The sequence below is a fragment of the Chaetomium strumarium genome (assembly GCF_033439665.1).
Source record: "Chaetomium strumarium strain CBS 333.67 chromosome Unknown B0T15scaffold_1, whole genome shotgun sequence".
Taxonomy (NCBI): Eukaryota; Fungi; Ascomycota; class Sordariomycetes; order Sordariales; family Chaetomiaceae; genus Chaetomium; species Chaetomium strumarium.
The window spans coordinates 6,583,998-6,611,071 of NW_026944429.1; the positions used below are offsets into that span (position 1 = coordinate 6,583,998).

Below are 27,074 nucleotides of genomic sequence, written 5' to 3' on the forward strand. Positions count from 1 at the left end.
GAAATGGGATAAATTGGCGGGCATTTCACCACAAGACATTCTTGAGATAGCAGAAGATGAGTAGCGAAGAAACGAACCTTGTCCGGTTATGTCGGAATCAGATGTATATAAATCGTCGTAGACGGTTCTGCGCAATACAAGCTCCCCTGAATGAACCCTTCTTGATGGGCACGGAGGTCTGCCCGCCCCCAGCGCCAAAACTCCGAATTACCCGCCCCCTGCCTGAGGAGCCTGGTATGTCCCATAAGTAGGGGTTCTGTAGTATAGTACACGCAGCTTGGCGGATTCAAACCCGGAGGCCGAGGTGTTCCGCTGCGCGAAATAAGGGCTCCTTGACCCGATCAAACTCAATCCCAGCTAAGTACAGTATGTACCAGTTAGCAATATGCCCAGCCACCGAGCGGCTCGTGCTTGAAATATCGCGGAGGTTACTCACCCGGTATCCTTTTGCCTGACAGTCTCGTGGCCAGGAGTGTCCTTGCCCTATCCAAGAGTCAGCACTTCCTACCTAACCGCTCTTCGTTAACGAAAAGACTCCCACATACCGATATCCCCCCTTCCACCACGAGCTTGTTAATCTGGTAGAATTGGCTGATCACCGTCTGGCGCTGTATTGGCAGCAGTCCCGCAGTCAGTCAACCCATTCCCCCGCAACGCGCGCAAAGGACCACCATCGCCTCTCTCTCACCTACCCACCCACCCACCGGCGAGGATGGGCCATGGAATGGAAGTGAAGGAAGGCGCACCTTTAACATCTGCAGATCCTGCAACCCCTTCTGCATCAGCTCCTGTATCCGCCGCGGGTCCTCCACATTCTTGTTCTCCCGGAAGGCGTCTCTTGTACGGCGCTTGGCGTATTCTCTGAAGTTGTAAGCCGAAAACTGGTTCCCCTGGCGGAGGAGCTGCCGGTACTGCGTAACCGTTGTTCTTGGGTCAGCACCTTCGAACACAACACCAAATGTATCCCCTACTAGCGTGCGCATCGAAAAGACGTCGCCGCATCTGGCGGGCCAGCGTTGCTGAAGAAAAAAAAGGCCCGCTACCCCAGTTGTAGGATGGGCTTTGCTGCGACAAGAAACACATACCAGCGACAGCACCTTCTGCGCCGATTCCGGTCTGGTTACTGCCTGCACCGCAGACATGGTTGGATATGACCTGGAAAGAACGTGGAAAGTTGCGAGGCTTCAGAAATAACAAGCAAATCAATTGCAGGAGGGGAGAGCTGATACGGAGGTATCGGAGTCCCGATCGCTATGACGAAAGGCTTTGGCAGGGGTCGGGATAATCGGGAATCGGGGATAGTCCAGTCGCCTTATCGCGAGAATGGATACTTGCATGTTTCCCCGGATAGTTACATATAGTGTCCCTCCATCATTGCTAGGTGTCAAAAAGGAGCACTCCTGAAAGAAGTAGGGGGTTTCTTAGAGGTTAGCTACCTAGGTATGTAAGAACACCTAGATTACATCTCCCGAGGAGAGAGGCAGCTGAAACAGATCCCTCGCTGCGGTATAACCCATTACCCGAGCAAACACATTGACCGGACCCTCCTCTCTGAGGCTCCATCCACTTTACCACGTTGCGTCCCAATCGCAGACCATACCTTACCAGGCCGGTTATCCGACCGATCAACTCCCACTGCTAATACATTCCAGCAGAATAGTAGCAAAATCACCCCAAACATTGAATTGAACGAACTTGTCGACCGTTCGTCAGTAGCCACCCATATCCCCGCTTCCAACCCAACCCTGCTGCAGCACCGGAGGTTCCCCGTCCGACATGTAGTATCCCAGCTCATGTTCATACCCGTCATTCATGGCCAGCACCGGATGCGAATAGTGTTGCTGCGGTGCAGTGAAGATAGTGTATGCCGAGCCCGGGGGAGGCGCACCTGTCGTCTCCGGCGCTGCTGGGGGGTCGGCCGATCTGTGTGTATCGAACGCCTCAATAAGAAGGCCAAGCCCATCAGTTGCCTGCCTTGGACCGGTCGTTTGCGAGGACGCTTGTCCGTCAAGGCCGGGTGGGGCTGGAGATTGGGAAATAGGTAGAGTGAGGTTGTTGTTGGTATCCGAGTACCCCGAAGGACCGGTCAGCGGCTGTGGCAGGTTCGGTATGGACATGTTGGGCTCTTGAGCCATCATGGTATTCTGTTCGTTCCCAGTCGAACCAAACCGTGGCTGCATCGGCTTGACGGGCGGCTGGCCAGGCGTGGAGTCGAGGACATGGGGAATAGGCTCTCTCTGCGAGATGTTAGAAGGCAGCGATAGCGCGGCAGTGGGACCCAAGATACTCACGCTATCAGCCATGCTGCCCTCCGCCCCAGCCGCTATGACGTTCTGTGACATGAAGAACCTCTGCAGATGATCGTACCACCGAGAGGCAAGAGGCCAGATACTCCTGCTCTCGGCAAGGATGTTGAGAATCCGCTGTACCATTATGGGAGCATTGCGCGTAATCGCAGGGTTGGGGCACACTGCAAGAGCGGTTACAATCTTTCTGAGCGAGGTGCCTGGATAATTTGAGCATGAAACGAGACCTACTGTGTGGAAATTTGCATAGATAGCAGGCCAGAAAGCCACAGCTGTAGACGCAAAAGACCTATTGTGGCGTGGTCAGCACCTAGATACCTTCGCCACCGGGTTGATTTGGTTCTTCTCACCGTCATCTGCGTTCCAGGGCCGTCATCCGGGGGCTTATCGGTATAGTGAGCCTCGATCTGCTCGTAAAGGAGGTTGACATTCCAGAAGAGTTGACGTGCCATATCTAACCAGAAAGCGGTCCGGTCCGCATTCGACTTATCATCGGATATCATTCTAAACGACATCTGTCAGCCGCGTATCATCAAAGGAGAATGGCAGGTGAGTCCCACTCATGCAGATATGCCTTGCGGATTACGATGTTGCAGAGGCGTACAGTCATGGCCACCCCTAAATACGCCTGCCGATCGTCAGAAATTCGTCGCCACGAGGAAGCCAAAGAGCGGCAAAACATACCAAATCCTGGCCCTCTTGCTGGTAAGCCTTGAAAAGGAGACTGCTCCATCGGTAATCATTCGGAAGGCCCGCCTCCCATCTGGCAAGCCGTTTCTCCATCTGGGCGTACTCGCTGTCCGGTTCCCATGGCCGTGAGCTCTTGTTCTTGTTGATAGCTCGCCGAGATATCACCCCCCAGTAATGGTGCGCTTGAATGAGGGCCGCAAATAGCGATCTCTCTTCGTCGGCCACCAGAGCGGGTCTCTCGAGGGCTGGGGGAGTGTCTTGGAGCGCCGCTCTTGACTTAGGTTCTCGTGCGTTGAGGTATTCACTCTCATTGCAAGGAAGCAGCGCTGTGATGTCGCTCGCTGATAACAGTACGGGCGCCCGTGGACCCGAGTGCAAGTTGTCCTGGCTGTGCAACATCCACTGCAATGTCCGGTCAGATTCGAAATCTGGACGTGGTACTTGCTTTTCAAGCCAAACGTACCAGAGTCCTCCTAGCAGACTCAGCCCTGATGATGAGGTCACTTGTGGGATTTGGTAGCATATATGTTTCCTCCCTGTGCAGCTGCATCAAAGTCGCCATCCGCATTGCAATTGCCATGTTGATCTGGTTTCTTGTCAGATGACTGCGGCATCGCATGTCGCCACGGAAGCATACAACTTACAGAACTCCTATGCTTCATCCCACTTCCCTGCTGGGCGACACTGAGAAGATAGAAGGCCTGGCACCTCTCGAGGCTTGGCTCCTGGTACACTTCATTCTGAGCCAGGGCCGAGGAGCGTGCCATGAAGGTCTCTGATGCGCCCACGGCACTTCCATACCGCCTGACGAGTGCCGGCGTCAGCCGGGCGGAGATGCTGAGGATGCCGAGCAGGAAGAAGACGCTGACGGACCGATGCTGAGTCCGGAGCCGCTCTAGAAACTGGTCCTTGGGTATAAAGCCGAGCTGGAAATAGTGGCGTGTGAACCTGTTCACGGCTTCGATTACCTCCGGTAGCGGTGGCAGGAGGTCCCAAACATCGGCGCCCTTCGCTTGGCCAGGGGTAGCCGGCAGACTCGGCAGCGGCGAAGTTAGTGTGTCCAGGGTATCACGATGGACTTTAGCAACATCTCGCTTCCTGCTTTTCCCAGCCCTCACTCGAGGGTGTCGGTATTCACGGTCCTGATCAGGTTGGCCACGTATGGGGAAGACACTTGGAAAGCACAGCACCATCAGCATGACAATTCTTCATCCCAGAAAATAGGAGAGACGACAACGTTGGTTAGGGCGAGCCGATGCCAGCGGGCAGGCGGCAGCGTTCTCACCATTCGCTAGGATCCAGGCCTGCATCGAGACATGCTCGACAGGGCGGTTGTGCTCTCTCGTGCAGACATTTGCTCCTCATACGGCGACATCTAACATTGTGCATTAGATTACTATCTTCTACGGATACTGTGACAGAATACAAACGAGGGAGCGGCACAAGCCGGCAGCAGTTGTGACTCGTGAGAAAGGGCCGGCAAAAGACAACGCAATTGAACCAAGACGCACCTTCGGCAGGCGATTGGAGCCCTCCGCCTGACAGTAGCAGCCGGCGCTCCTTGGGGTTGAAGCTGCTTGGAATCCATTCCTGTGGACGCTGCCGGCACCGGGGGTCCCGCCGGCGGCGCTCCGTCGACCTCCATGTTCGACCGCGGGATCAGCCTGTCCCGGATGCCGTCGAGATGCAGCGAGCGGAGCCGGGACCCCGGAAGTGGTCCTGTCGTCTGGCTCTAGCTTAACCTTTTTTCTCGGGGCGACTGTTGTGGACTCGTGGTTGGTTGGGGCTTGGCTTTGGAGTTTGGACAGTTTGTTGCCGGCAGGGCAATGCGGAGCCAACCTGAGTCCGTCAATTGCCAGAAGAACTACAATTCGCAGCGGCTTCCAAGTGGTTGAGGACCACACCAAACCTTTTGGGAAGGAGCGCCCAAAGCCCACGGGTCATACAAGGCAGGGCAACTCAGCGTCGCGGGTGTCTGTTGAAAGCTGAGCCCCAGTTCGGTGAATGTGGAAAGCCGTGTCCTCTGATGAAGGGTACGGGAAAAAGCAGAGACATCCTCACACAGTAGCGACTGAAGGCGCTGCAGGACTCCCTGGGAACAGCCACCCTTGGTAATTGGTGTCACCTTACCGAACCTCAGAAGAGGCGGGGAATAAAAAAAAAAATGTCTGTAGCCGTCTTAGACCGGGCCATCACAGTTCTGTATCTTCAAAGTTAACCCGACACGCATCGCATCACTGTACTTGTACATGATAACAGCACCGAGCCCGCACCAGCCAGAACCCTATGCTCTGTAAGTTACGTTCATCTGATGCTAGCGCCGGAACCAAGTCCGGGGTTTCCAAACACCGGACGGGTGGATACTCAGACCCCTGCCACGGCGGGGTTTGATCTGCCACCTCCGTGCATGTGCGTTGCACTTTCACCACCAACACCCCTCCAATGTTCACTGTAGCCGCGCTACCCTTCAAAAGCACCTCCAGTTGCAAGAATGGAAGCATATCCTGAAGTTACGGAAAAGGGAAACCGTAACACATCCTTTAGAGGAGTCTCGTGACACTAGGTTCAAGTGGTCCCAATAACCAACAAAGCCTCCGCAGCGAGCAGACCACCCATCCAGATATCTGCCCCGCATCCAACTCGCAGAAATCACATTAGGTGTGTCTCGGTTCACTGCATAGCTGTCCACTGGAAGCAACCAAACAGCACCTCGTCACTCATCGCCATGGAACATCAAGATGGCTAGCCGATTAGCGGTCACGTCGAGGGAGGAACGGGTGACTGAAGCTGGTGTCACCTTCCCCCTAGGAGTGGCCCAGCGGAGAGATGCTTTCCTCGTGCTCTCTCATCCGATTTGCCGGACAGTGGGTGAAACGGACGGTCACTCGAGGGAAAAGTGAATCTCGCGTGAGGACTTATGATGGGAAATGGACGAATAACCAGAAGGACAGCAACGGGGATGGGAGAGGTGAAGCAGAAATGAGAGAGGACTAGACGTTGTAAAGTAAAGGGCGCAAATCCCGGAAGCGATGTGTATCTTGTATGCTCGGGTTAGGCACGGCAAAGTCAGTCAGGTAACTCCACCATCCAAACCAGAGAAGGGTCTCTTGCTCATCCGAGAAGATCCGTCCATGATACCCCCCTGCCCGCCCACACAGATTGCCCGTTTACTTGATCATGATTACGCACATCGATTCAGCCATCCACTTAGCGCCTGCTATGGGGGTAATGATCCGCCTCAAAACAAAAAGAAAATCTACATGATGGTGCGCTTGCTCAATGCCTCAACATACCAGAAGCATGGAACAGTACATGGCGTTGCTCTATGGTCATTCCAATAAAACCTGCGTAAAATATGAAGGGGAGAAAGGTGGGCCGACAGCCGCAGTAGGGCGATCGGAGTGTGAAGTGACTCTTTCTAGGGGTATGATGTCCAGGTACAGGGTCATGGGCTCTATATACACTTTGTCTGTGCATCTCAGGCGCTAGATCTTGTGTCGTGTCGTGCCGTGCCGTGCCGTGCCATGCCGTGCCTTGCCGTCGATGGCGTGTGCCGCTGTGTGGGGAAGGGTGTCTGGGGACTGATGGGACAAGCAGTATGCTTCTTCCGAAGCACCTGCTGTGGGAGATCGACGCGATGGGGGCGGCGTCCATCGCTGTCGGGGGGACTAGGTTGGCGTCGGATGCCGAAACCGCAGTCTCATCCTAGCCGGCGTCATGCTTTTCATGTCTGCTGCATGACAGTCTGTGTGCCGCCGATTTGCCTCTTGACCTGCTCGCGAGCCCAGCGAGCAGTCTCAATGGTACGAGCTTGGAAGTCGCGGTTCGACCTCGTCTCCTTGATCATGGCGGTGACCCAGTCTTGACGGAAGGCATCAACCAGCTCGCCGTTGGGATATGCGTCTGCGAGATCACTGCTGCGAAGTTAGCGATGGCGGCATCCGAAGATCAGGCCGGGGAACATTACCCGATAACGCCCATCGACGATCGCATCAGTCCCTCGCTGCGGTTGGTATCATTGGCAATGCTGTTGAGCAACTCAAAGATGGATGGCACGTAGGGCTGGAGGATGCCGGCTTTAACATAAGCATGTTAGCAAAGTACACTGAAAAGGAAGAGGCGTCAGATGATACATACTCTTGTCACTTAGCTTCATGGCACCGATGATGCCGCCCCAGGCATCCATGATACCCTCGCGCAAAGCAACAACATAATCAAACATCTCGTACGAGCCCTCGGCTCCAGCAGTGATAGTGGCCGCTTGCTGCAACACCTGCGCCACGACGGCAAGGTAGGTCTCGAAGTGACCGCCAATGGCGCCGGCAATGTCACCGAAGCATTGGAGGATGGCTGGCTTGAATTGGTTGGCAAGGGCCGTACTCTGAATCAGAAGTTTTGTTAGCCATGTAATCTTTGTGGAAAGTACAGAGAGGGATGTGGCGACGAACCCTAAGATTGCTCAACAAATAGTTCATGAAATTATCGCAATAGGGCTGACTACGCTCGCCCAAGGATCGGGTGATGTCGCTGACGAGGCCGATAGCCATCGAGCAGAGACTCGGCTCGTCCTGCTTAGCAAGAGCGTTGTAGAGGAACGGACAGAAGGCGTCCATGTACTTGAGGAAGTCCTCTTCCATCGCGTTGGCAAGGGCGCTGATAGCTGCGAAGACCCCCTCCGGGACGCTCGACTTGCCGCCAACGGTGCTTAGAATCTGCAGAAGGACCTGCATGATCCTGTCACCTTGGGGAGTAATCTCTTTATCCAGCCGCGAGATGGTGGCCTGCAGGACGGTGCAGAGACTTGTTTGCATGTCCTCCAGGATTATCTTGTCCTCGACGCTGACAACCTGCTGCTGAAGGGGAATCGTTCCCTCGAGACGCTCGAGGATGACGGTCGAGAGGGAGGCGATGGCACCGAGGCTGTCATTGGCAGCGCTTTGCACGAATATGTTCAGGACTTCATACGCCGCAGTCCGGACAACAGCCTCGCAGTCCATCGTGCCCGTCACTTGCAGCAGATTGGTGACACTCTGGTTGAAATGCGGTGTGAGAGGGTTTTGAGCAGCACCCATGTCACCGGCAAACCGCTCGGCAAGGTTCATCAGCGCCCAGCAGCACGAGGCCGCCATCTTGGGGTTGTTCATCAAACCGTTAAAGAGTGAACGAATTAGAGGCTCCAGGTGCTCAGAAGGGTCAATGACTTCGGAGCAGGTTTCGGTGATCCGGCCCAGAGCGTAGGCGGCAGAATCCCGGACCTGAACGGAAGGATCCTCCATCATAGCAATCAAGGGCTGCAGGCCGGATTTCACGATAGGTTCCAGCGTCTTCTCATCGGGACCGTCCATAATGGCGCCAAAAGCAGAGACTGCCGCGTCCCGGTTGTGCCAGTCCTCGTGCCGCAGGTTTGCTTCGACGAATGAAATGACGGGCTGGATAATGGACGATCCGACTGCCTGAGCGTACAGCTGCAGACACTGATACGCAGCACGCGAAATGTTGTATTCATCGTCTGCCGCATCCTCGTCCTGCTTGGTGAGGAGGCCGAGCAGGACCGGGACAACCTCGCTTGTCGCGACGCGGGCAAAGTTGTAGAACGGCCGCATCTGCTCGGAACTCTCCACTTGGGCATTGTCGTCTTCGATGGCGATTTCCTCCTCACACACAGTGCTCCAGAACTCCACAGCAAGCTTGGCAACGTCCTCATCCTGGCTCTTCATGCCCAAGATGGTAAGACCAAAAAGAGCCTTCTCCATGTAGAACCTCATGTTCTCGTAGTAGAGAGCCATGATGCGGTTCAGGCAGCCAAACGCGCCCTGCTGTATCCGAGAGTCCTCGGCCTGGGTGGCCTCGCAGACGACCTGCATGATGTAGTTCCGCTCGCCTTCATGCTTGAAGTTGTTGCCAACAAACTCTAGAGAGTCGCCGAGGGCGGTGATGGCGGCGAGACGAACCTCGTTGTTGGGCTCATCTTTGCGCGCGCCTTGCACTACAGCTGTCAAGATGGCATTGGAATGGCCGACAAGAGCAGCCCTCAATTCTGTATCCTGACTCTCGCAGATGAAACCGATCGTGGTCAGGGACGCCTGCTTTTGGTGTTCGCTGCCCTCGCTGACGTTCCGCACGAGCACGTGCATGAGATCCGGCCACTGATTCCGCGGTAGTTCGATAGCAGCGATGGCAGCCACGACCTGGGCCGTTGTCTGACCCGCCTGGGCATTCGGAGAGGAAAGTGTTTGCAGCGCCAGCTGCTTGACGCGCGTCTTGATGTCTGGGTCGGTCTGGTTGAGCCATTTCGCTTGTAATGCGGCTTGCCTGGCAAATTCGCGTGCGCTAAAGGCGTTCTTTAGAGCGATACCGGCGGCCGCTCTAATCGGACCCGCGCCGTTCTCATCTGCCAACGCTTGGACGAGTGTTAAAAGGTATTGAGACTGGAAGTCATGTCACGTCAGTAAAGACGGGCTGGGCAAGCAAAGTACACACGAAGGCGGACTTACAAAGTTCGTCTCAGCGGCATGGGTAAGTTGCTGTTCGGCCGCGTTTCGCAAAGTCGCGTCTGGGAGGTCGGTCAGCGAGGGGATCCTCAAGGCTGCAGGGGCTTCGGCGCGATGGCGCGCTCGGCGACGAAATCGGAAAAACAGTATACTGACCAGCACTCAGCGAGTTCGTGAGGACAACGTTGATGTCCGGTGCGCCTTCCATGGTTGCGATACTCTGTCCAGAGTTCAGGATGAAGGAAAGCGGGGGGCTTCGAAAATGAGAAAAGGAAGCGTTGCTAGGGCGAAGGATGTTGCGTTTCGCAGCTAAAGTTTGCGAGGAACGCAGGCGGGGGTCGTCGGGATGGATCCACCGTGTACCAAACTGCAGTCGGGACAATCAGGGTTCAGAGATGCAAGCCAGCGAAAACCGCCTACGAAGCTCTGTTGAACAGAGGAGAATGTGACAGGCGGGCGCGGGCCTAGACGATGGGATATTCGGAGGTTCTGGAACAACTGGGTTGAGGTGTGCGGGTCTGTTGTGTAGAATTTTTGTAGTAGTAGTCAACAGTCAAGTCCCGTTTGGTGGTGGGTGTGGATGCCCCCAATGCCGACCCCCTAAAAGTATGCTTTCTGCAATAAAAGGAAAGCGCGCCGCAAATGAGTGTGTCGAATGATATGACAGACGACAAAGGCCTGGAACTGAGGATATGACTTATGGAGTTACCGAGGGCAGACCGAGGGAAATAGAACAGCGGTCTCTTTGAGGCAAAGGAAAACACCGGGCAGTCTAAGATCCGCCGTTGGCTGGCACCCCACGTGCAGTTCGTTGACAGCGTCCGATGTCAGGGAACCGCACTGTCTCCCCACATTCACCCCAGCGACTGAGCACGGTGCGAGCTGATGATAACACTCAATCTTCTTGTGAGGGCTACACATGCAGACTGATGCAAACCTCTCCACTCGCAGGTTGCAGCAGGAGCCTAGACTACTACTAGTACAGTACTAACGTGCCTAAGCCTGACCGTGACAAGCGTGCAACCCCAACATCATTCCTTATCCGTACCAGTCAGGTCCATCTCTAATACTGTATATGCAAGAGCACTTGAATATAACAACCTTCTTTCACGTCAGCTCTCCGCCATCTCCAACCTTCTCCCCTTGCTTCATCTTGTCGAAGCAAGAACCGAAGGGCATCAGCCCTTGTCCTGGGTTCTATTGCCTGACTCACGAACAGACGCACAGGAGTCACTGCTTCACCGCCGTCTGGGCTAGCAAAGTCATTGTATCGACGACAATAGGTTCTCGGGTCGTTCAAACTTTCGGTGTAAGTCTTGGCACCACGAGGCATCGACTGTCCAAAGAGTCACAGGCTGCTGATGGGTAACGGAGGGATCGAAACCCCACCCCGCGGATTGGTCTTTCTGCCTCCGTCGACTATTCACCTACTATATATGCATAGTAGTATGTATTGTACATCCAAGCAGCCAGGTGGGCAGGTGGAAGAGGAGCCTCGCTGTTTCGTCCAACACAACAGACTTCTTGTCTTGAGGGGCGTCAAGCACAAAGGCAGTCTCATGCTCAATGAAGTGAATTACCAAACACTATGTAAATGAATTGTCAAGTAATCTCAAACAGCGCTCCTGTGCTGACAGGGTGCTACGACCAGACTTTTCCGAACCTAGATGCCTTTTCGATTCCCGGAACCATTGAGCCGAGGAACGTGTTCTTCCTCGTCCCGCTAGATATTCTGCCATGCCGAATCCATGGACAGTCCTTTCGAATCACAATTCATCTGCCTTCGCCTCGAGGACGTTGATGATATCAGGTACTTTTGCGGACCCATTGGCGCCGTCAACGACAGCTTTGGGGACTACCGGGCTCCCTCTCCGACTACCCGTGAACTGGGGGGGGAAGATATACGAGTCAATCACAAAATCCGGGTAGAACAAGGAGTTGCGAACTTACGTTGCTAGCAGCGCTGAGGAGAGCGATCAGAGAGCTCTGGACCACATCCTCGTGGACGCCCACGCCCCAGACCTTCTCGTTCGCTCCAGCCGCTGTACACTCTATGTACGTCGCGGCCTTGGTTTCACGACCCCGGCCGACGGCATGTTCCTTGTAATCCTGGACGTCGAGATCTATGCCAACCGTCCGAAGGGCGTTGGCGAGGCTGGAGATCGGACCATTTCCACGGCCACGGAGCTTGTATTCGGTCCCGTCGATCGCAATAACCCCCTCGAACACCCTCTTGAGGTTCGTCGTGTCCTGGGTTCTGCCCGGTTCAGGTGGTGTCGGCGAGGCAGATCGGTCCGGCGAGATGGTGTAGTCGACGATGCTGAACCGTGGGTTCTGTGTGAGGGAGTAGGTTTGGCGGAACAGATCTGTGATTTCGGTCGGAAGGAGCTCTCGGCCCTTCTTCTCTGCCATGTCCTGGACCACCTTTGCAAAGGCGACTTGCAGCCCACGCGGCAGGTCAAGGTGCAGATGCTGCTGGATAATCCAGGCGGCACCGCCCTTGCCACTTTGCGAGTTGACGCGGATGACGGCTTGATAATCCCTACCAATATCCTTGGGATCGAGGGGAAGGTAGGGAATCTGCCAGTAATCTTCGTATGACTTGCCTTCCTTCTCGCGGAGCTGGAATCCCTTCTTGATGGCGTCCTGGTGTGAACCGCTGAAAGCGCATACGACGAGGGAACCGCCGTACGGCGCACGCGGGTGCACCTCAATCTTGTTGCATTCCTCCACTACTCTGATGACCTTGTTGAGGTCCGAGAAGTCGATATTAGGTGAAATGCCCTGGGTGTAGAGGTTCAGCGCAAGGGTCACGAGGTCAACGTTTCCGGTCCTCTCTCCGTTGCCAAAGAGGCATCCCTCAACCCGGTCAGCGCCAGCCATCTGGGCGAGCTCAGCCGCGGCGACAGCGCAGCCCCGGTCGTTGTGCGGGTGAAGCGAGACACAGATCTTCTCACGCTCGCTGATATTCCGGCAAAAGTACTCGATCTGATCGGCATAGATGTTCGGGGTCGACATCTCGACCGTGGCCGGAAGGTTGAAGATGATCGGGTTCTCGACCGACGGTTCCCAGGCCTTCTTGACTGCCTCGCAGATCCTCACGACAAACTCCGGGCTGGTGTCTGAGAAGGTCTCCGGGCTGAACTCGAACGCCCATTCCGTCCCTGACTGGGAGGGGTCGTCCTTGGTCAGAGACCGGACCAGCGCCGCACACCGGCTGGCCAGCTCGACACTCTCATCCTCGGTGAAACCAAAAACTATCCTGCGGAAGCATTCACTGGTGGCGAGGTAGATGTGGACAATGGCCTTCTTGGCGCCTTTAAGAGACTCGACGGTGCGCCTGATCAGGTCTTCTCTGCAAGGGGACAGCACCTGCAGCCACACGTCGTCAGGCACAGCTCCTGGTGTCTCTATCAGGCGTCTCGTGAAGTCGAAGTCAGTTTGCGAAGCCGAGGGGAAGGAAACCTCGATCTCCTTGTAGCCGAGCTCGCACAGCATGCGGAAGTATCGCCACTTCTGGTCTCCGTTCTGCAGAGGCTCGGTGTTAATCAATTGCTCGGGAGGAGGACGAGACCAATTGGACTCGGAACGTGACTCACCATGGGATCAACCAAGCTCTGATTGCCATCCCGAAGGTCTGTCGCCAACCATCGCGGGGCTTTGTCGATAGTCCTGTCTGGCCATTGCCGGTCTGGGAGGTTCAGAGGCGGGAACCTCTTGTACTTTTTCGAAGGATCCTTAAGCCTATGGCAAGTGGTCTTAGTCGCCTGTGTATCTCGTGACACCGATACACTGCAAAAAGCTAGTGGAAGGGTCCTTCTTACATCGGCATTTTGAGCTGTGTGCGCGGACGGAAACCTATGGCAAGGCAAGTGCCGTTTTCGGCGGCTATGAGGGCTTCTCGATGTCAAGTGGCAATAACGACGTCCACAAAGGCTGTCGACTGTTCCTCGCCCGAGGGTATGTACCTTGCCTGCACTTTACAGACAACACAACGAGGTTCACGGAATACAGGATGTGGCAGTGGGAAGCACGGGTACAAAAGGCTAGGGGAGGTTCAGCTTGAGTCATAGGTGAGGAGTTTCAAGGCGCGTCTCCATCCTGCCCCGGCCCGCGGTACAAAGGGCGCAATGTGCAATTCAAGATCTGCGCTCGATGCTCTGCGCTTTCCAGGTTATTACCCCACTATCAAAATTCAATCTTTTCTGCCACCAAAACCATTACACAGCTCGCGAGGCTTCTGCCGGTGACATTGAAGCGGCAAGAATGGGTTGAATCCGTTCGGCGGGGTTGAAATGAACCCCTCCTTTCCAGGTTTGTGCCCTTGCGGGATCATATATTGCAACACCATTGCTACGAATGGTGTGTCTGAATGCTCGTATCTGCTCTTCGGAACTCATATGTAGTAAGTCCAACAGTTCTTGGCCCCGTTTACACCTCTGTTAGGTATCTTGGAATGTACTTTAGCACTTGTGAATGACCGACATCGCTGAATGACATGGTCTTGTGCCAAGCCGAGGGAGAAGAATTGAAGTCGACCAGGGCAGCGCCCCACAATCCGAACCCCACCCAAATAGTGGGTCAGCGGTCGGATTGGGCTGAAGCGGCTGAACCAATCGGACTTCGTCATCACACATTTCGATGTTTGTTCCCTGTTGCAACTCATCGATCACCGGATGCAACAGCTCCAAGATGACGGCGAACGTGGGTTCCATATGACATGATGCCCGGTGATATGGACAGGGTAATCGACTTCAGGTTTTCAGAATGGCATGCCACATCAGGAATGATGCGGAAACGCCAGCTGCAGCGAGATGTGCCCGTCTATTATTTGGTAGGGTTTATTTGTTCCCCTTGAATTATCCCGCGCATGTGCGGTTGTTGTAAGGTTGGAAGTAGTCGAATCAGAAGGCAAGCATATAGAAGAGACATTCTCGCGGGATGATTGTTGGTTATGATACAGATGAGAAGAGTCTATGGGACGGGAAACACTTCAAGTTCCCTCATAACCCTGAGACCAGTTAAGGTTTGAACTCTGCAAACACAACGCTGACTGGGGAGGCAACACTCAGGCTGCCCTCCAAAGATCGCGCTTGGGAGGTACCGCATAATCTGGAGACAATGCAAAGGGCCATAGAATCTGCTATATACAATACGATACCAATAAGTACAAAGAATGGGAGAGGGTTTAATCTTTACCCCAGCTATTATGTACACATCCCTCACACTGCTTCTCCTCCCTCTCAACTTTTTTATGACCCGCTTGCTGGACCAAGGACCAAGATCTAAGATGTAAACAAACCGTCATGTTGAAAAACAAAAGCTGTATGGTATAATCAGCTTTGCCGTCCCGTCGATGTGACCGGTCCGACTCGAAATGAAACCTCACACTCGCCTTATCCGTCCGCAGCTCGGTCCGTTTCACCTTACTGCTCCGATCCATCACCAGGTGAAACTCTCCTCCACAAAATCAACTACCGTCCCCTGAGCCTGCACCTTTCGCACCGCGTCTCGCACATCGTCCGACAGCCCTCCCGGCCCGCAAACTGAGACGCACATGGCGCCCACCTGCTCAAAGACCTCCTTGGCCAGCAGCATGGGAATGTTCGGCCTCCCGGGGAACATCTGCACCGTCGTGGAGTTCGACACCACCTGGCTAGCCGCCTTGGGCCGGGTGACAAACAGCCTGATCTGCAGCACCTGCTTGCGGTTGGGCATCTGGAGGATCTTGTCCATCCACGGGCGCACCCACTCGAGCACCTCGTAGTCGCGGATGATCCAGACGAGCGTGGCGCGGCGCGTGGCAACGGTGCCGGCGTTGTAACCGTCGATCAGGTGGCGTAGGTAGCTGATCTGGTGCGTGATGCCCGTGGCGCCGGCGAAGAGGACGACGTGGCCGTAGCTGTCCATGCTGTGGTGGCCGGCATAGGGACCCTCGAAGGCGGCGCGCATCGAGACGGCGCGGCCGCCGGACTGGCGTGCCTTGTTGTACAGCTTGCGGGTGAAGCCGGTGTGAGCGCCGATGATGAACGAGACGGACGTGCCCACTGGCTCTTTGTGTTCCCTGACGCTATCCTTTTCCGTGACCGGGAGGATATCATCGCGGCCGTGAGAGTGCTCGTACCATGCGATGGAAAAGGGGTGGTTCTCCCACGGGTTGACGCCGCCGATTCGGATATAAGCGTGCTGACCAGGCTTAACCTTCACGTAGCGCGGGAGGTGCATCGTCACGCGGCAGGCCTCGCCCGGCATCGGCTCTACGATAGCCTCGGTGAAGCCGCGGGTTGACCAGTTAGCGTAGGCGAGGCGTAGCATGCGTGCTGTTCTTTCGGCCAGCCACAGGGACATGATGGCCAGGATCCATGGTGTTTGTGGAAGACCTCCCGGGAGTTCCGCCGCGATGCAGTGGATCCAGGTGCAGATAAACGCGATCAAGGCCAGGATGATGTGGGTGGTGAGAAAGGTCTCATAGAATGCATGGCGGATGGGGGAGAAGGCCAGCACCATGAGAATGAACATCGCCACCACGCCAACAGTGCCGGAGCCGATGAATCGTTCGTTGAGAATCCTACGCTGCACTCCCGACCATCCGTCGTCGGCAACTTGAACGATCATCCACGCGATGAAGTGGATGATGACCTCAATGACGGAGATCCGGCCCATCCAGCGGTGGAGCAGGTTGTATGTGTCGAAACTGACATTCAGCAGGCGGATCAAGGGGTTGTTGCGGCCGGCAAAGATGATGAGCGGCACCATGCTCACAACTGAGAGTGTCCCTGAACGGCCGCGGAGTTCGGCACATAGTGCATATTTGTTCTGATTCTTCCAGTCGAGGATGAACATGTAAGCCAGGTTACTCGCCAAATAGCCGAAAAGGAGAACGGCGTGGAGTCTTGAGGGTAGTGTTCCCATATTGGCGGCGCTGGAAAGACGAATCTCGCGGTTATGTCGCTTCCTTCCCAGGGGCGCATAAATGAGTCGCCTCTTCAAGCTGGGCATCTTGTCCCACTGCGTCACCTTCCAATACGTTTGCTTGTCCCCAGGCAAGGACATGGCAGAGACTAATCGGAGCTTCGACCATGCCAGTTCGCCTATCCTGATGACCAACATCGCGAGCCCGACAATACCCAAGCTCCACCATAAGATGTCGGTGAACAGCATGTTATTCGGCTGGTTGACGCCGTTGAGGCCACTGTGGTAAGGGGAGATGGTGGAGCTCGGGCTGGCCGCCGTCTCCCCGTCTGTTGTCGTCGATGCCGCATGCCGTAGTTGTAATAGCGCGGTCGGAGTGGTGAGCTTAGGGTCAGGGACCCCGTAGCGGTGAAGGTCGTCCATGGCAGACTAGAAGATCGAGCGAAGTGGCAGTAACTGAACCCAGGCCAGCTGTTCGCTGTTCGTGCGTGCTGCTCAGATGACTTCTCGCTTGCGGCCTCGACGTTGAGTAGCAAAAAGTCCTTTTTAATGAGTCTTCTGCGTGGCCTAGATCTGCCCTGTGGGGAGCTGGTGTTATTGAGGAGGGTTGCAGAAAGGCAACATTCCTATTGTAGGAAGCTGAACAATGAGAAGTCAACAATGAGATTCACAGATTGTGCCCTTGTGAATCCAACCCACAACCGCGACACAATCGATGAACAAGCAACCTCCTCTGCCGACAAGTAGTGGAACAAAGCAGCAAGCCCGGTGGTTCTCAGAAATTGTGGGAGTCGAGGCGCCGGTTGCAACCGTCGTGTGTCCCGGAATTGAGTTGTTGATGGCTCGGGGGTGATGTGAACAGTGCTTTGCCGGAGAAGATAATGAGCTGAGCAGTTCCCGTGTATAGACCGGCGAATGTATGTTGCAAAAGTGGTGCACAGTAACCAACGATCAATCGCTAATATTGTGTTTCCCTTGACCGAAGTGCGATTCGGTGTCGAATGAATGACAGGCGGACAAACGAGGGTGCGCAAAACTTCCCAGCCGGTGAGAAGGACAATGGTAGGCCTGATTCAGCTTAGAATCGGACTATTCTTTCGAGTGTGGAAGTGAATTTGCAGCGCCAGCGGTGAACGTATGTACAACGAGCTCAAGCGAAGTAAAGGGAGGTCTGTGAGGTGCGCTGTGATGCAAGGAATGGCATCCCTGGCCGCCTCTACCTCTGTTGGTGCAGTGACACAGCAGAAGAGGGTGTGTCGATCTTGTAAAAGGGGAGAAATGAATAAACAAAAGACCGGACCAGACCGAGGGGCCCTGGCTTGTGAAGGGGAAGTTGGTGATTGGGGCAAGGGGCGCTTGGAGGAATGGAAACAGAGATCGGGGACGCATAGGCGCGCGCCCTTGACCAGGCTACCTATCCTTTAAGAAAATGAAGGCGCGAGAGGGGAATCGTTGTCGAAGGCTCGAAGCGCGGCTCCCTCCGAATCCGCCATCTCGCATCTGCCCCCTAAACTGAAAAACCGTATGACGAAAACATCCCTTGCGGCGGGACTTTGACTTCGCGCAGCCCTCGTCGTCCAACCGGGTCCGCGGGATGATTTTCCAGCCAGCCAGGGAGCGTTGCGCGCACGCCAGTGTCAGTCTTTGACCCTTGGATCCGCCTATCAAGCAAGGCCGAGAATCCTCTATCGCGTGGTCTGCACAGCCAAGTCCAGACACGAAGCATCAAGGATGCCTTGGAGCAAGCGAAATCATAGGTTCCCAGCGTCTGGAGACTTTCGCCGGTGGATTCGAAAGCGCATGCAGCTGACGGGGCGGGTAGCTCTGATTGGTCAGTTGTTTCGGTGCGTTCTTGGCCTGGCTCGGTGCTCGGTGCTGCCCCTGCGCAGTGTAACGTTGACGGTGAGGACCCGGAACGGCGCAGGGTTTCCGCAGCCCAGCCGGCCGGTGTTTCCGCTCGGTGCTTGGCTGTTTGCTCCGTTCTGTGGGGCTGTCACCTTCTTTCCCTTGTGCCACGTTGTGTCGCCATGACACGCCTTTTCACCTGTTACGATATATCCGTATTGTGTTGTAGCACGACATCCCTCATATCATGGCATAGCTACAGTTCGTTAACTTCCGCCGCCGCCATGGAACCCGTTGCTGTTGGTCAGACGGGACGACAGGCTTAAACTTGATGCGCGGGATGGGATGCCTGACTTGGCATGTTCAAATTGAGCGCTGCTTCTGACGGTTTGTTCAATTGTTGACCTCGGTAGTAGTAGTATCTAATATCGACGACATAGTGGATGCGGACGCTGCTCGGCTTGGCCCATCTGGGGATGACCATTTTTGGGTCAAGGGCCGGCTCGGCACGTTCGGCGTGGTTCGATCAGCCTCAAAGGTCGTGGGAAACCTCGGACAGTCCAACCAACCAAATATATCGCTCTGGTGTGACGGTATGGTGCATTCAACAGTGGTCAAGCCGGCTGTTCGTGACACTTAAATTCTATTAAACTAAGCCTGAGGAAAGGAAAGGAAAAGGTTCTGGGTAACCGACCCAGAATTACAGAGATATTTCCTAATTTTGTGGATCACGTGACCTATACCCCACTCCACCCGTAGAGTGTTGTTCTGACCGTGGGGGCTTTCCATGCGTTGATCATGGTACGGTACACGGTGCACGTCGACCGGCAACTCCCAGTAATACGTACGGATATAAGTCAGCTACAGCATATTATTACACGTACTAGTAAGAGCATTATGCACCAGGTATGTGTGTACTAAAAGGTGGTGAGATGGATCGGTTATCTAGGTAGTGTCGGGACCATCGCTATCCCGCCCCTTGTTAGCCGTGCCTTTCAAAGATCTGATAGCAACCTTCCAGGTTCTGGAACAATCATTGGTTTACGGAGTACACTATTAACCTTTCCACTTCAGCTACTCTACGTACACAGAGACGCCAATCAAACTGGGGGGATTCACGATATCGATGCTACGCGGTGCTCTGAACCCCTGGGCGAATTCTCGAACCTCGCATGCTTCTCTACTGTAAGCTCGAAAGAATTCTTAGGAGTGTACTATGCACTGTCTGTGTACCGTGATCCTACACAGTAGGGCATTTGACATGCGCCATGGACTCATGGATACCTTACCTGAAGCGAGCCGGCCCGCTGAACGGAGATGAGAGGGGCCTGCATCCGTGATCTTGAGATCAGCACCTTTCCTCTTTCGTAACCTTGCCCATGTTCTTCCCATGATTTAGCAGATTTACTGACTGAAGTCACTGGGCCATCACTGTTGGTTGCTCTTTGGTGAGGTGGGAAACCACAATCCGAGTAGCATCGACAGCCGAGTGCAACTCAACGGATGTGCATACAGAGTAGCTGCTCTCATCAGAAGATCTCTACACGTATGTAATCCCGCACGTGTAGAAGGCCCCACACCTCCGCCTGTCAGTATGGTGCCCTCTGCCGGAGACTTGAAGGCGCAGGCTGTCAGCATTCATCAAGGCATTGCCGTCAATTACAAGTGCAGTATAGAAATTAGCACTCCAAGAAAGAGATTTCTGGGAACCATCTTCCGAAGCTGAGCTCCAGCGTGTCTCGCAAACTGTGTCGACAACAGGAATCATAGTAGGATTGCATACCTGGAGATCATATCAAAAGTTATAGGGTCCGAGCGCCTTGGGAATCCGACAGTACCTAATACCGTGCCAATCTCACTGTGTCCTCCGTCATCCGCCGGAAATTTCCATGAGCCGTCCGGTCTGCCAAGGAACCGTGAAGAGAACGGCCCCGCGAGTGCGCAAGCAAGCACACAGAGCTCAAGGGAACTACGCGATCCTCTGCTTGAGTACGCCAATTGAAGCGAGGCCCTTGACCACGACTATCCACCATGGGTTCGAGTTCATCCAAGCCCTTGAACCCGCCTACGCATGTGTGGAAAGGGTATGCTCAAGCCCGCCGTGAATCCCTCGGAGCGCTTGATATCTGACCGTCCTGTTCCCACAGGCCATCACAACCAGGAGTTTCACAAAACCTTGTCGAATCCCTCGAGACCAGCAATGAGGTAGAGCGTCCAGCCCTGTTTTTATCTTTGGCAGCCGTCGCAGCTTGCGCCCTAACCAAAGTCCCTGAAACACACAGACCGACGTCTCCCGCCTGCAAGCCCAAGAGCTCCAGATCCAAGAGCGCGTCGCCGCCGAGTTGAAGCGCCTTCGCGCTCAAGAGGCGGAAGCTCTCCGCGAAGCGCAACAGAAGCTTTCCGACGACCAAGACCAGCAGCTCAGCGGGCCGAGCCGACAGGAGGTCTCCAAGGCCATCGAGGATTTGCGCGCCAAGCTCGAGGAGAAGAGGAAGGTGCGGCAGGTCCCAGACAGCGTAGAGGGGGCGCGGAACGATGTGGTGCGGTGCCTGCGCGAGAACGACCGACGGCCGCTTGACTGCTGGCGCGAGGTGGAGGCTTTCAAGGAGGAGGTGAGGAAACTGGAGAAAGGGTGGGTTGACAAGGTCGTCAGCTAGATTTACCGGGGGCCAACAATGGCGGAGATGACGGGATATGGCTTAGCCTTTTTTTGGCAGGCCACTGTTGTATACCACGGTTACTATGTACGAACGGGGATTGTGACCTCAGGAGCATGGAGCAGGTGCCGCTCGAGTATCATAGACAAGGCAAGTTAGACGGCATTGGGGCGATCTTGACAGGCAAGTCCAGCAGAAATTCATAAGACGTCCGCTTGTTCTAATAAGTCTATGCTCGGCTCATCTGCAGGCTTGGTCTTATCTTTCTTGAGCTGCTCCCGCCGTCTCAAGCCCTCCTGTCTTTTGCGCTCGCGTCTTGCCTGCGCATCTTCCCAGTCGTCGTCGCCCTTGGGAGGGGCGAAAATAGCATCCAGAGCGGCGCTAAACCTGGCTATCCTTCTCTCGTTCTCAACAAACCGCTCATTGGCTATCTGCACAAGTGTCTTCAGATACTGTCGCGACACAAGCGACCGGCGAACGCCGTCCGTTTCAGCGCCGACCAGCGACTCAAAAGATAAGCCCATCGACCGAATAGCAACCACTGGCATTGCTTCCTCATCCGGTGGCCGCCCAAGCAAGCTGACCGCCCCAGCCTCACGGAAGCCTGCCTCCATGCCGGCCTGGATGACCAGCTGTGCATGCTCCAGCGAGGCGGTTAGGACATGTAGAATCTGGAAATCGGCGTCAGCTTCGCTCCGAGACCCTGAAATGAAAACCCGATCTTTGAACGCACCATTGGCTCAAATTTGAAATGAATCAGCCTCGACGGCCCAGTCAGTTCACCAAGATGCTGCGTCCTTTCTTCTCCTTCCACCACGCTCGGCTGAAGGCCCAGCAACAACACCTCGTATCCGCCACCACCACCACCATCATCGTGCTCCGCCGCCACCGGCTCGTGGGACACAAACAACCATTCTCCACCACCCTTCCCGCCGGCCGAGCTCGCCGCGTTTCTGTTGGGAACGGCCTCCAGCCCCTCGCCCGCATCGCCCTTACCGACCGTGACCGCCGTCTTCTTCCCCTCGAGATACACGCTCACGCGTCCGGCGCAGCTACTCGTCGTCACGAGGCCGGCGTGCGCATTGACCTGGTCGATGAGTTGGCGGATGCCTGCGTCGACGGTGCCCTTGGGCGAGGCATCGCTGTATTGTGCGTCGGGCACGGAGAGTTGGGAGAGGATCTTCTGCTTCTTGGCGGTGAAAGTCTTGCCCGGGGTGGGTAGTAGAGTTCTCATTTTATCAGCTGAGGCCTGAAAGAAAAGAGTGTTGCTATTTTGATATTTTTTGGACTTCTTTGTAAACAGCAAGGTAACCTCTCATTCATTTGCTATTTAGTCTTCTTGATTTGGTGATCACGTGCTTGGCATCACCCCTTATTGCCCCTGACTACGCAACAAGCGAGAGGAGACCACTGGAAACTCCATTTGACAGTTATCGGAGACCCTGGTATGTGATATTAAATCCTGAAGATGAAAGTAATAGGGACTCTGTGTTGTGTCGCTGCTCCAGTGGCAGCTCTTGATGCTGCAGGTATCGCTTCTACGGGCTCAAGGCAGTAAAGGGGACAAAGAAGAGCTCAGCATGAAGAGGTCTAGCTCTGGGTTATGTAGCTAATGAGAACCCGTGTCTTGCGACCCATCATGAATCTCAACTAGTAACTCCTCGATCTCTTCGCCAAAAGGCAGAATCAACATGTACTCAAATGCAATGAAGCCACCACACGGCTGCGGAGACACACAGATGGTTCATTAACTATGAAGACTGTCTTACAGAGTACGCAAGTGAAAGTAGGGGGTTTCTGGGCAGTGGTGTCCATTGGTGCCAGATTCTTTAAGCAAAAAATGAACAGGATTTGGAACGAGACTTCAGAAGTTCGCAACCAGAGCGGCGGCACCTCCGGCCAATATCAGCGCTGCCGCCGTTGGGACGGCAGCGAAGACGCCCCCTTCGTTCAGTGGCAGCGTGGCGGGAATAAAGGTCGTAGTGGGCTCAATGCCGGAGGTCAAAGGGGCTTCGGCCACGGCGGACGCCCCAGAAAATGCCGGTGCCTGTGTTGGAGCTGACGGATCGGGGGTCGCTGTAGTGTTGGAAGGATTAAGAACGCTAAACGAGACCCAAGGTCAGCATCTGATGGCATGGTGTGCCTTTACGGACAGAACTCACTTGTCTAATACATGTATCACCCCGTTGCTTGTCAGGACATCTGCGATGGCCACCTTCGCCGAGTTGACAAACAACTGACTGCCGTCCCTGCGGATGGTGATGTTGTCTCCTTGAAACGTCGAGAGTGTCATTTGATCCGCACTTAGCAAGTCGGTGCTGAACCGGACTTGCTGCGTCAGAACGTGGTAGCCTAGAATGCCGACAATGTCCTCAATACTCTGTGACCCGAGCGCAGATCCGATGGCCTTGAACGCGTCGTTCGTTGGGGCGAAGATGGTAACGTCGGAGAGTGAGTTCACCCCGTCGACTAGCCCTGCGGCCGTCAATGCCCCAGCGAGTGATGTAAGCCCTGTGTTGATCGCTGTCTGCTCGGGGTTCACTGGGACAGTGAGCACTGTGTCAATGATATGCACAACGTTGCCGCCGTCAAACTCAACGTCCTGCGAAGTGACATCTGATGAGCTGCTTTGTCTCATGCGATCGGATCATCACCTACCTACTGCAGTAACAACGCTGGCCATCTGCTTATATCCCGAGAACACCCTTGCCGTCTCGTTTACCATAGCCAATTCAACCTTTTGGCCACCGGTAACATTGGCAAACGGCATCACAAGTAAAGTCGCGGCGAACTTCGGCGTTGGCGAGAAGTCTTTGGACATCAACTTGCCCATCAACACATGATATTGGAGTACCCCGGCTAGTGCCTCTGGGTTCCTCATCAGCTCGGCGGATCTCGGGTTCCTCATCATGAGATTGGCAAAGGCAGTGTTCGACGGGGCCAGTATCGTCACATTCCGGGCCGTGGACAGAGTCTGGACGACATCTGGCACGAGGGGGAGCAGATCTGGCCTTGCTGTGAGCTTTTCCTGGCCGCTATGCGCACACGGAAAGACATACTGGATAAGGTGCTTAGTGTGGCATTGTTGTTGGCTAGGATGGTGGTAAGAGCTTCTGCAGACGCGTGAGCAGCTAAACCCAGGTGCAGCAGATATCTAAGTCGCATTGTGCTTTTGTATGTAGGAACAGACTCAGTTTTCGTAAAAGCACAGAGGACGAGTGAAGCAGCCACGGTAGCTTCAATTAAAAAGGAGACATTGCTATCTTGTAGACTCCGGCAGGACTTGGGCATCCGAACCCCCGGCCCACGCGGTCTATGTAAGGTAGTGTTTCTTCTAGTTACCTGGAGTATCTCGCAAGTGGCCGACCCGGCGGAGCAAAAGCGGCAGCAATATCATGTCAAACACCCGAGACCGGGAACGCGGCAAAGAGGAACTTCAGTCTGAATTTCTCTTCCAAAGTGATTTGGAGTGTCCCGTTCAGGGGAATCGGATCTGAAGGTCGAGTTACACAGCATAGTAAAATAAGAAACCGGAACAAGGAGCTTGAGCTTGCCGTAAAATGGAAAGAAAAGGGAATCCTTGCGTAGGCGTCCTGAGCCTGGGCATAGATCGGTATGAGGCAGAGAGCGTCAGAGACCGGAAGATCATATGGAACCCAGCAGGTATCAGGACAAGTCCAACGCATTGGCTTTGGGTCCGAGTCCCTGCAGTGTAGAGTACTGTGCCGACACTTCAGACGCCGTGACTATTTGAGCAACGCAACGCAACAGGAAGGGCTCACGCAAGTTGCACTGCTCAAGGGTCCCAAGCGGAAGTTGTGAAGCAGAAGAGAAATTGTGGGGCTCAAGCGATGGGGCGGGCGATTGGCTGAGCCAAAACATCGCGAGTGACTAGTATCGATAAGCTCGCCGCCGGCTTCAACTTTGGGGTGAACATCTTGAAGAGGCAGACATACGACGAGTGGGCAACCATCCCGTCCTCTTCAATTTAGAGATAGCAACGCACCAATGCATGACCAGATGGTGGTGTACACGACTGCTACTAAACCAATCAGGATCATGGGCGTCAAGCCATTTATCTAGGAAGATCGTCGGGATCTCGTGACCATCCCAGTCCCCGCATTCCACCTCCATCCATATTCCACACAACGTCGACGACGACATCACGAGTGTGGTTCTCTGAATATTTGATTCTCTAGCTCCAGGGCTACTTTAGCTGCAGACAACGCTACCGATGATGCAAGCCTACCGCGCCAAATGCGATTTAAAAGCAGAAATCCACCGATGGTCATGAGGACCGATACCCCTGAACGCCGCGCACCCTTCTAACGCCGTACTAATGCCATCATGATGCCTGTGAAATGTGTATGTACCCCTTCGCAGTCATCGTCATCTCATCGTCAGCCCGTCATTAACCCCTCTAGCACCCGCTGTCCGGCCATTGCTCAGGCGGCCTGGACTTCTTGAGCCTTCTGGCGTGCGTTTTGCGCAAGCCACTGCGCATAGCGACTCTGCTTGTTGTGGATGCCGCACTCGGTCTTGTCCTGTCCCTTCCACCGGCCGGCACGCTCATCCTCACCCTCGCCGACAGGAACAGTCGAATGCCAGTCGCCGACCGACTTGTATCCCCGGTCGAGGAGTGCATTGTAGGGCACGTTGTGCTCATCGATGTAGGCCTTGACTTGGGTGAAGGTCCAGTTCGCAAATGGATTGATCTTGACAACGCCGCGCTCCTCGTCTAGCTCGATGACCTTGATGTCGCCCCGCTGGCCTCCCTGCGACCGACGCCGGCCCGTGAGCACAGCGGCAACCTTCAGTTCGGAATAGGCGCGCTGCAATGGCTCCACCTTGGCGATCCAGTCGTACAGTTCAGATGACGTCTCGTACAGCTTCTCGCCGTACAACTCCTCGAACTGGCTGACGGTCTCGACATCCGCCGGCTTGAAAACATGGACATGGACGTTATACCGGGCCTTGACCCGCTCGACGAGGTCATACGTCTCCTCGAAGTGGTAGAGGGTGTCGAGGAAAATGAGGTCGACCGGCTGAGGGCTGGGCGAGTCGGCGTTGATCTTGGAGAGCATGTCTATCGTGACGAGGCCCGTCAGGCCGAACGCCGTCGACTGGTAGAGGTTGGGAAAGAAGATCTTGCTGAACCGGAGGATGTCCATTGGGTGCAGCGACTCCAGTTGCTTGTTGAGATGGTCCAGGTGTGGCCGAGTGATGGATATCCGGGGCAGGCTGACGGTGGATGTGTTTCCCGAGACGAAGCCCGAGTCGACCGACCCGTGGTCCGTGTTGGACGACAACTGGGAAGAAGTCTCGGCGCGCGAGTCGTCGGCCATGTTGAATGCAGGCGGCAGCACACAAGAGGTCGAGAAGAAATCAACGACTTGAGATGCAGATTATGGGCAAACGGATAACACCCGAGTCCTCTGTACAGCGAAGAGGGAGGAGCAGCGCCGATGTCGCAAGCAACCAATAGTGGGGGAAGTTTTGTCAAGGACGTGAATGAGAGGAGGAAAGGGGGGACGGACGGTGTTAATGAAGGCAAGCACGGAAGGAGGTCTGGTTTGGTCTGCCGCTCAAAAGCGTCTCGAAGAATAATCCACCTGCGTGGAGCGGAGGCACCTCAGCGTTAAATAGTCGGGGACGAAGGCCGAGCACGCAAGAGAGCACGCAAGTACATCCTCGTCATCCTCTCATCCTCTGATTACTGGGTAACATTACTAATGTCTATTTCCAGTCGATCTTGGTCATACTGTGGACTTCCGGGAGCAAGGACGGCCTGACATTGGCCCCTGGGCACCATGGCCATAGAAACTCGGGAACCACGGCCGAGGCCTGCGGCAAAGGGTGCGTTTTTCATGAGGACTTCCGCTAGAGTGGTGGTGTTTTCGACGAGGCTGATCACGACATCTGGACGCTCAGTGATTGGTGGATCTGGGCAATTTCTGTGGGGGTTCGTCCCGCTATCGTTCACCCCCTTGTCCCGACACAAGGAACCGTTTCTCCTTTCAGAATTATGACTTCGATGTCCTCACGGACCCATTTCTGGGGCTCGTTGGGGCCCGAATGGTTTTCACAGTTTCGGCGACAGCAGAAGATGAAGAAGCTGGATGTTCCCCCTAGTTTCTTAGTCAGCCGGAAGTCCCCGTTTTCCCGTTCCAACG

General features: G+C 54.9%; 8 protein-coding genes across 8 annotated transcripts; 1 reads left to right on the forward strand and 7 right to left on the reverse strand.

Annotated features, from left to right (window-relative positions):
• Positions 1–63: 63 nt before the first annotated feature.
• B0T15DRAFT_521334 (uncharacterized protein) lies at positions 64–1,267 on the reverse strand. The gene is made up of 5 exons (XM_062868555.1): positions 1,086–1,267; positions 747–911; positions 546–608; positions 437–483; positions 64–357 (listed from the first exon to the last, which is right to left on the reverse strand). The coding sequence occupies exons 1-5, from the start codon at positions 1,140–1,142 to the stop codon at positions 348–350; spliced, it is 342 nt and encodes a 113-aa protein (XP_062727175.1). The 5' UTR covers positions 1,143–1,267; the 3' UTR covers positions 64–347.
• A 442-nt stretch (positions 1,268–1,709) lies between these two features.
• Positions 1,710–4,935, reverse strand: B0T15DRAFT_548868 (uncharacterized protein; the record flags this gene model as incomplete). Its single annotated transcript, XM_062870205.1, has 10 exons — positions 4,508–4,935; positions 4,282–4,371; positions 3,641–4,169; positions 3,460–3,582; positions 2,991–3,398; positions 2,867–2,934; positions 2,657–2,810; positions 2,538–2,595; positions 2,292–2,470; positions 1,710–2,237 (listed from the first exon to the last, which is right to left on the reverse strand). The coding sequence occupies exons 1-10, from the start codon at positions 4,639–4,641 to the stop codon at positions 1,710–1,712; spliced, it is 2,271 nt and encodes a 756-aa protein (XP_062727176.1). The 5' UTR covers positions 4,642–4,935.
• A 1,593-nt stretch (positions 4,936–6,528) lies between these two features.
• On the reverse strand, positions 6,529–9,823 carry B0T15DRAFT_73526 (armadillo-type protein). The gene is made up of 6 exons (XM_062871263.1): positions 9,644–9,823; positions 9,491–9,549; positions 7,445–9,424; positions 7,134–7,377; positions 6,964–7,072; positions 6,529–6,910 (listed from the first exon to the last, which is right to left on the reverse strand). The coding sequence occupies exons 1-6, from the start codon at positions 9,693–9,695 to the stop codon at positions 6,721–6,723; spliced, it is 2,634 nt and encodes an 877-aa protein (XP_062727177.1). The 5' UTR covers positions 9,696–9,823; the 3' UTR covers positions 6,529–6,720.
• A 1,231-nt stretch (positions 9,824–11,054) lies between these two features.
• On the reverse strand, positions 11,055–13,601 carry B0T15DRAFT_73624 (uncharacterized protein). Its single transcript, XM_062871264.1, has 4 exons — positions 13,312–13,601; positions 13,087–13,231; positions 11,438–13,015; positions 11,055–11,373 (listed from the first exon to the last, which is right to left on the reverse strand). The coding sequence occupies exons 1-4, from the start codon at positions 13,317–13,319 to the stop codon at positions 11,254–11,256; spliced, it is 1,851 nt and encodes a 616-aa protein (XP_062727178.1). The 5' UTR covers positions 13,320–13,601; the 3' UTR covers positions 11,055–11,253.
• Positions 13,602–14,888: 1,287 nt separating this feature from the next.
• B0T15DRAFT_73683 (ferric reductase like transmembrane component-domain-containing protein) lies at positions 14,889–17,185 on the reverse strand. The gene is made up of 2 exons (XM_062871266.1): positions 17,099–17,185; positions 14,889–17,038 (listed from the first exon to the last, which is right to left on the reverse strand). The coding sequence occupies exon 2, from the start codon at positions 16,820–16,822 to the stop codon at positions 14,930–14,932; it is 1,893 nt and encodes a 630-aa protein (XP_062727179.1). The 5' UTR covers positions 16,823–17,038; positions 17,099–17,185; the 3' UTR covers positions 14,889–14,929.
• A 2,959-nt stretch (positions 17,186–20,144) lies between these two features.
• On the forward strand, positions 20,145–21,262 carry B0T15DRAFT_73758 (uncharacterized protein). Its single transcript, XM_062871267.1, has 4 exons — positions 20,145–20,328; positions 20,392–20,449; positions 20,527–21,084; positions 21,152–21,262. The coding sequence occupies exons 1-3, from the start codon at positions 20,276–20,278 to the stop codon at positions 20,899–20,901; spliced, it is 486 nt and encodes a 161-aa protein (XP_062727180.1). The 5' UTR covers positions 20,145–20,275; the 3' UTR covers positions 20,902–21,084; positions 21,152–21,262.
• On the reverse strand, positions 21,102–24,066 carry B0T15DRAFT_389553 (methyltransferase TYW3-domain-containing protein; the record flags this gene model as incomplete). Its single annotated transcript, XM_062864501.1, has 6 exons — positions 21,102–21,589; positions 21,631–22,105; positions 22,841–23,003; positions 23,064–23,503; positions 23,564–23,907; positions 23,961–24,066. The coding sequence occupies 6 exons, from the start codon at positions 24,064–24,066 to the stop codon at positions 21,102–21,104; spliced, it is 2,016 nt and encodes a 671-aa protein (XP_062727181.1).
• Positions 24,067–24,967: 901 nt separating this feature from the next.
• On the reverse strand, positions 24,968–26,553 carry B0T15DRAFT_73795 (Phosphoadenosine phosphosulfate reductase family-domain-containing protein). The gene has a single exon (XM_062871268.1). The coding sequence runs from the start codon at positions 26,244–26,246 to the stop codon at positions 25,347–25,349; it is 900 nt and encodes a 299-aa protein (XP_062727182.1). The 5' UTR covers positions 26,247–26,553; the 3' UTR covers positions 24,968–25,346.
• Positions 26,554–27,074: the final 521 nt, after the last annotated feature.

Bases quoted from the DNA above. Each gene is read 5' to 3' on its own strand.
- B0T15DRAFT_521334 (XM_062868555.1), bottom strand. From the start codon at position 1,142: ATGTCTGCGGTGCAGGCAGTAACCAGACCGGAATCGGCGCAGAAGGTG. The intron at 912-1,085 runs GTATGTGTTTCT...ACGGTTACGCAG, and splicing joins CGCAGAAGGTGCTGTCGCTG to TACCGGCAGCTCCTCCGCCA. The intron at 609-746 runs GTGCGCCTTCCT...CTGCCAATACAG, and splicing joins AGGATCTGCAGATGTTAAAG to CGCCAGACGGTGATCAGCCA.
- B0T15DRAFT_73683 (XM_062871266.1), bottom strand. From the start codon at position 16,822: ATGGACGACCTTCACCGCTACGGGGTCCCTGACCCTAAGCTCACCACT.
- B0T15DRAFT_73758 (XM_062871267.1), top strand. From the start codon at position 20,276: ATGGGTTCGAGTTCATCCAAGCCCTTGAACCCGCCTACGCATGTGTGG. The intron at 20,329-20,391 runs GTATGCTCAAGC...CTGTTCCCACAG, and splicing joins CCTACGCATGTGTGGAAAGG to GCCATCACAACCAGGAGTTT. The intron at 20,450-20,526 runs GTAGAGCGTCCA...TGAAACACACAG, and splicing joins CCCTCGAGACCAGCAATGAG to ACCGACGTCTCCCGCCTGCA.
- B0T15DRAFT_73526 (XM_062871263.1), bottom strand. From the start codon at position 9,695: ATGGAAGGCGCACCGGACATCAACGTTGTCCTCACGAACTCGCTGAGT. The intron at 9,550-9,643 runs GTCAGTATACTG...CCGACCTCCCAG, and splicing joins CACGAACTCGCTGAGTGCTG to ACGCGACTTTGCGAAACGCG. The intron at 6,911-6,963 runs GTAATGTTCCCC...ACTTCGCAGCAG, and splicing joins TCGTCGATGGGCGTTATCGG to TGATCTCGCAGACGCATATC.
- B0T15DRAFT_73624 (XM_062871264.1), bottom strand. The intron at 13,016-13,086 runs GTGAGTCACGTT...GAGCCTCTGCAG, and splicing joins AGAGCTTGGTTGATCCCATG to AACGGAGACCAGAAGTGGCG. The intron at 11,374-11,437 runs GTAAGTTCGCAA...TTCCCCCCCCAG, and splicing joins TCCTCAGCGCTGCTAGCAAC to TTCACGGGTAGTCGGAGAGG.
- B0T15DRAFT_73795 (XM_062871268.1), bottom strand. From the start codon at position 26,246: ATGGCCGACGACTCGCGCGCCGAGACTTCTTCCCAGTTGTCGTCCAAC.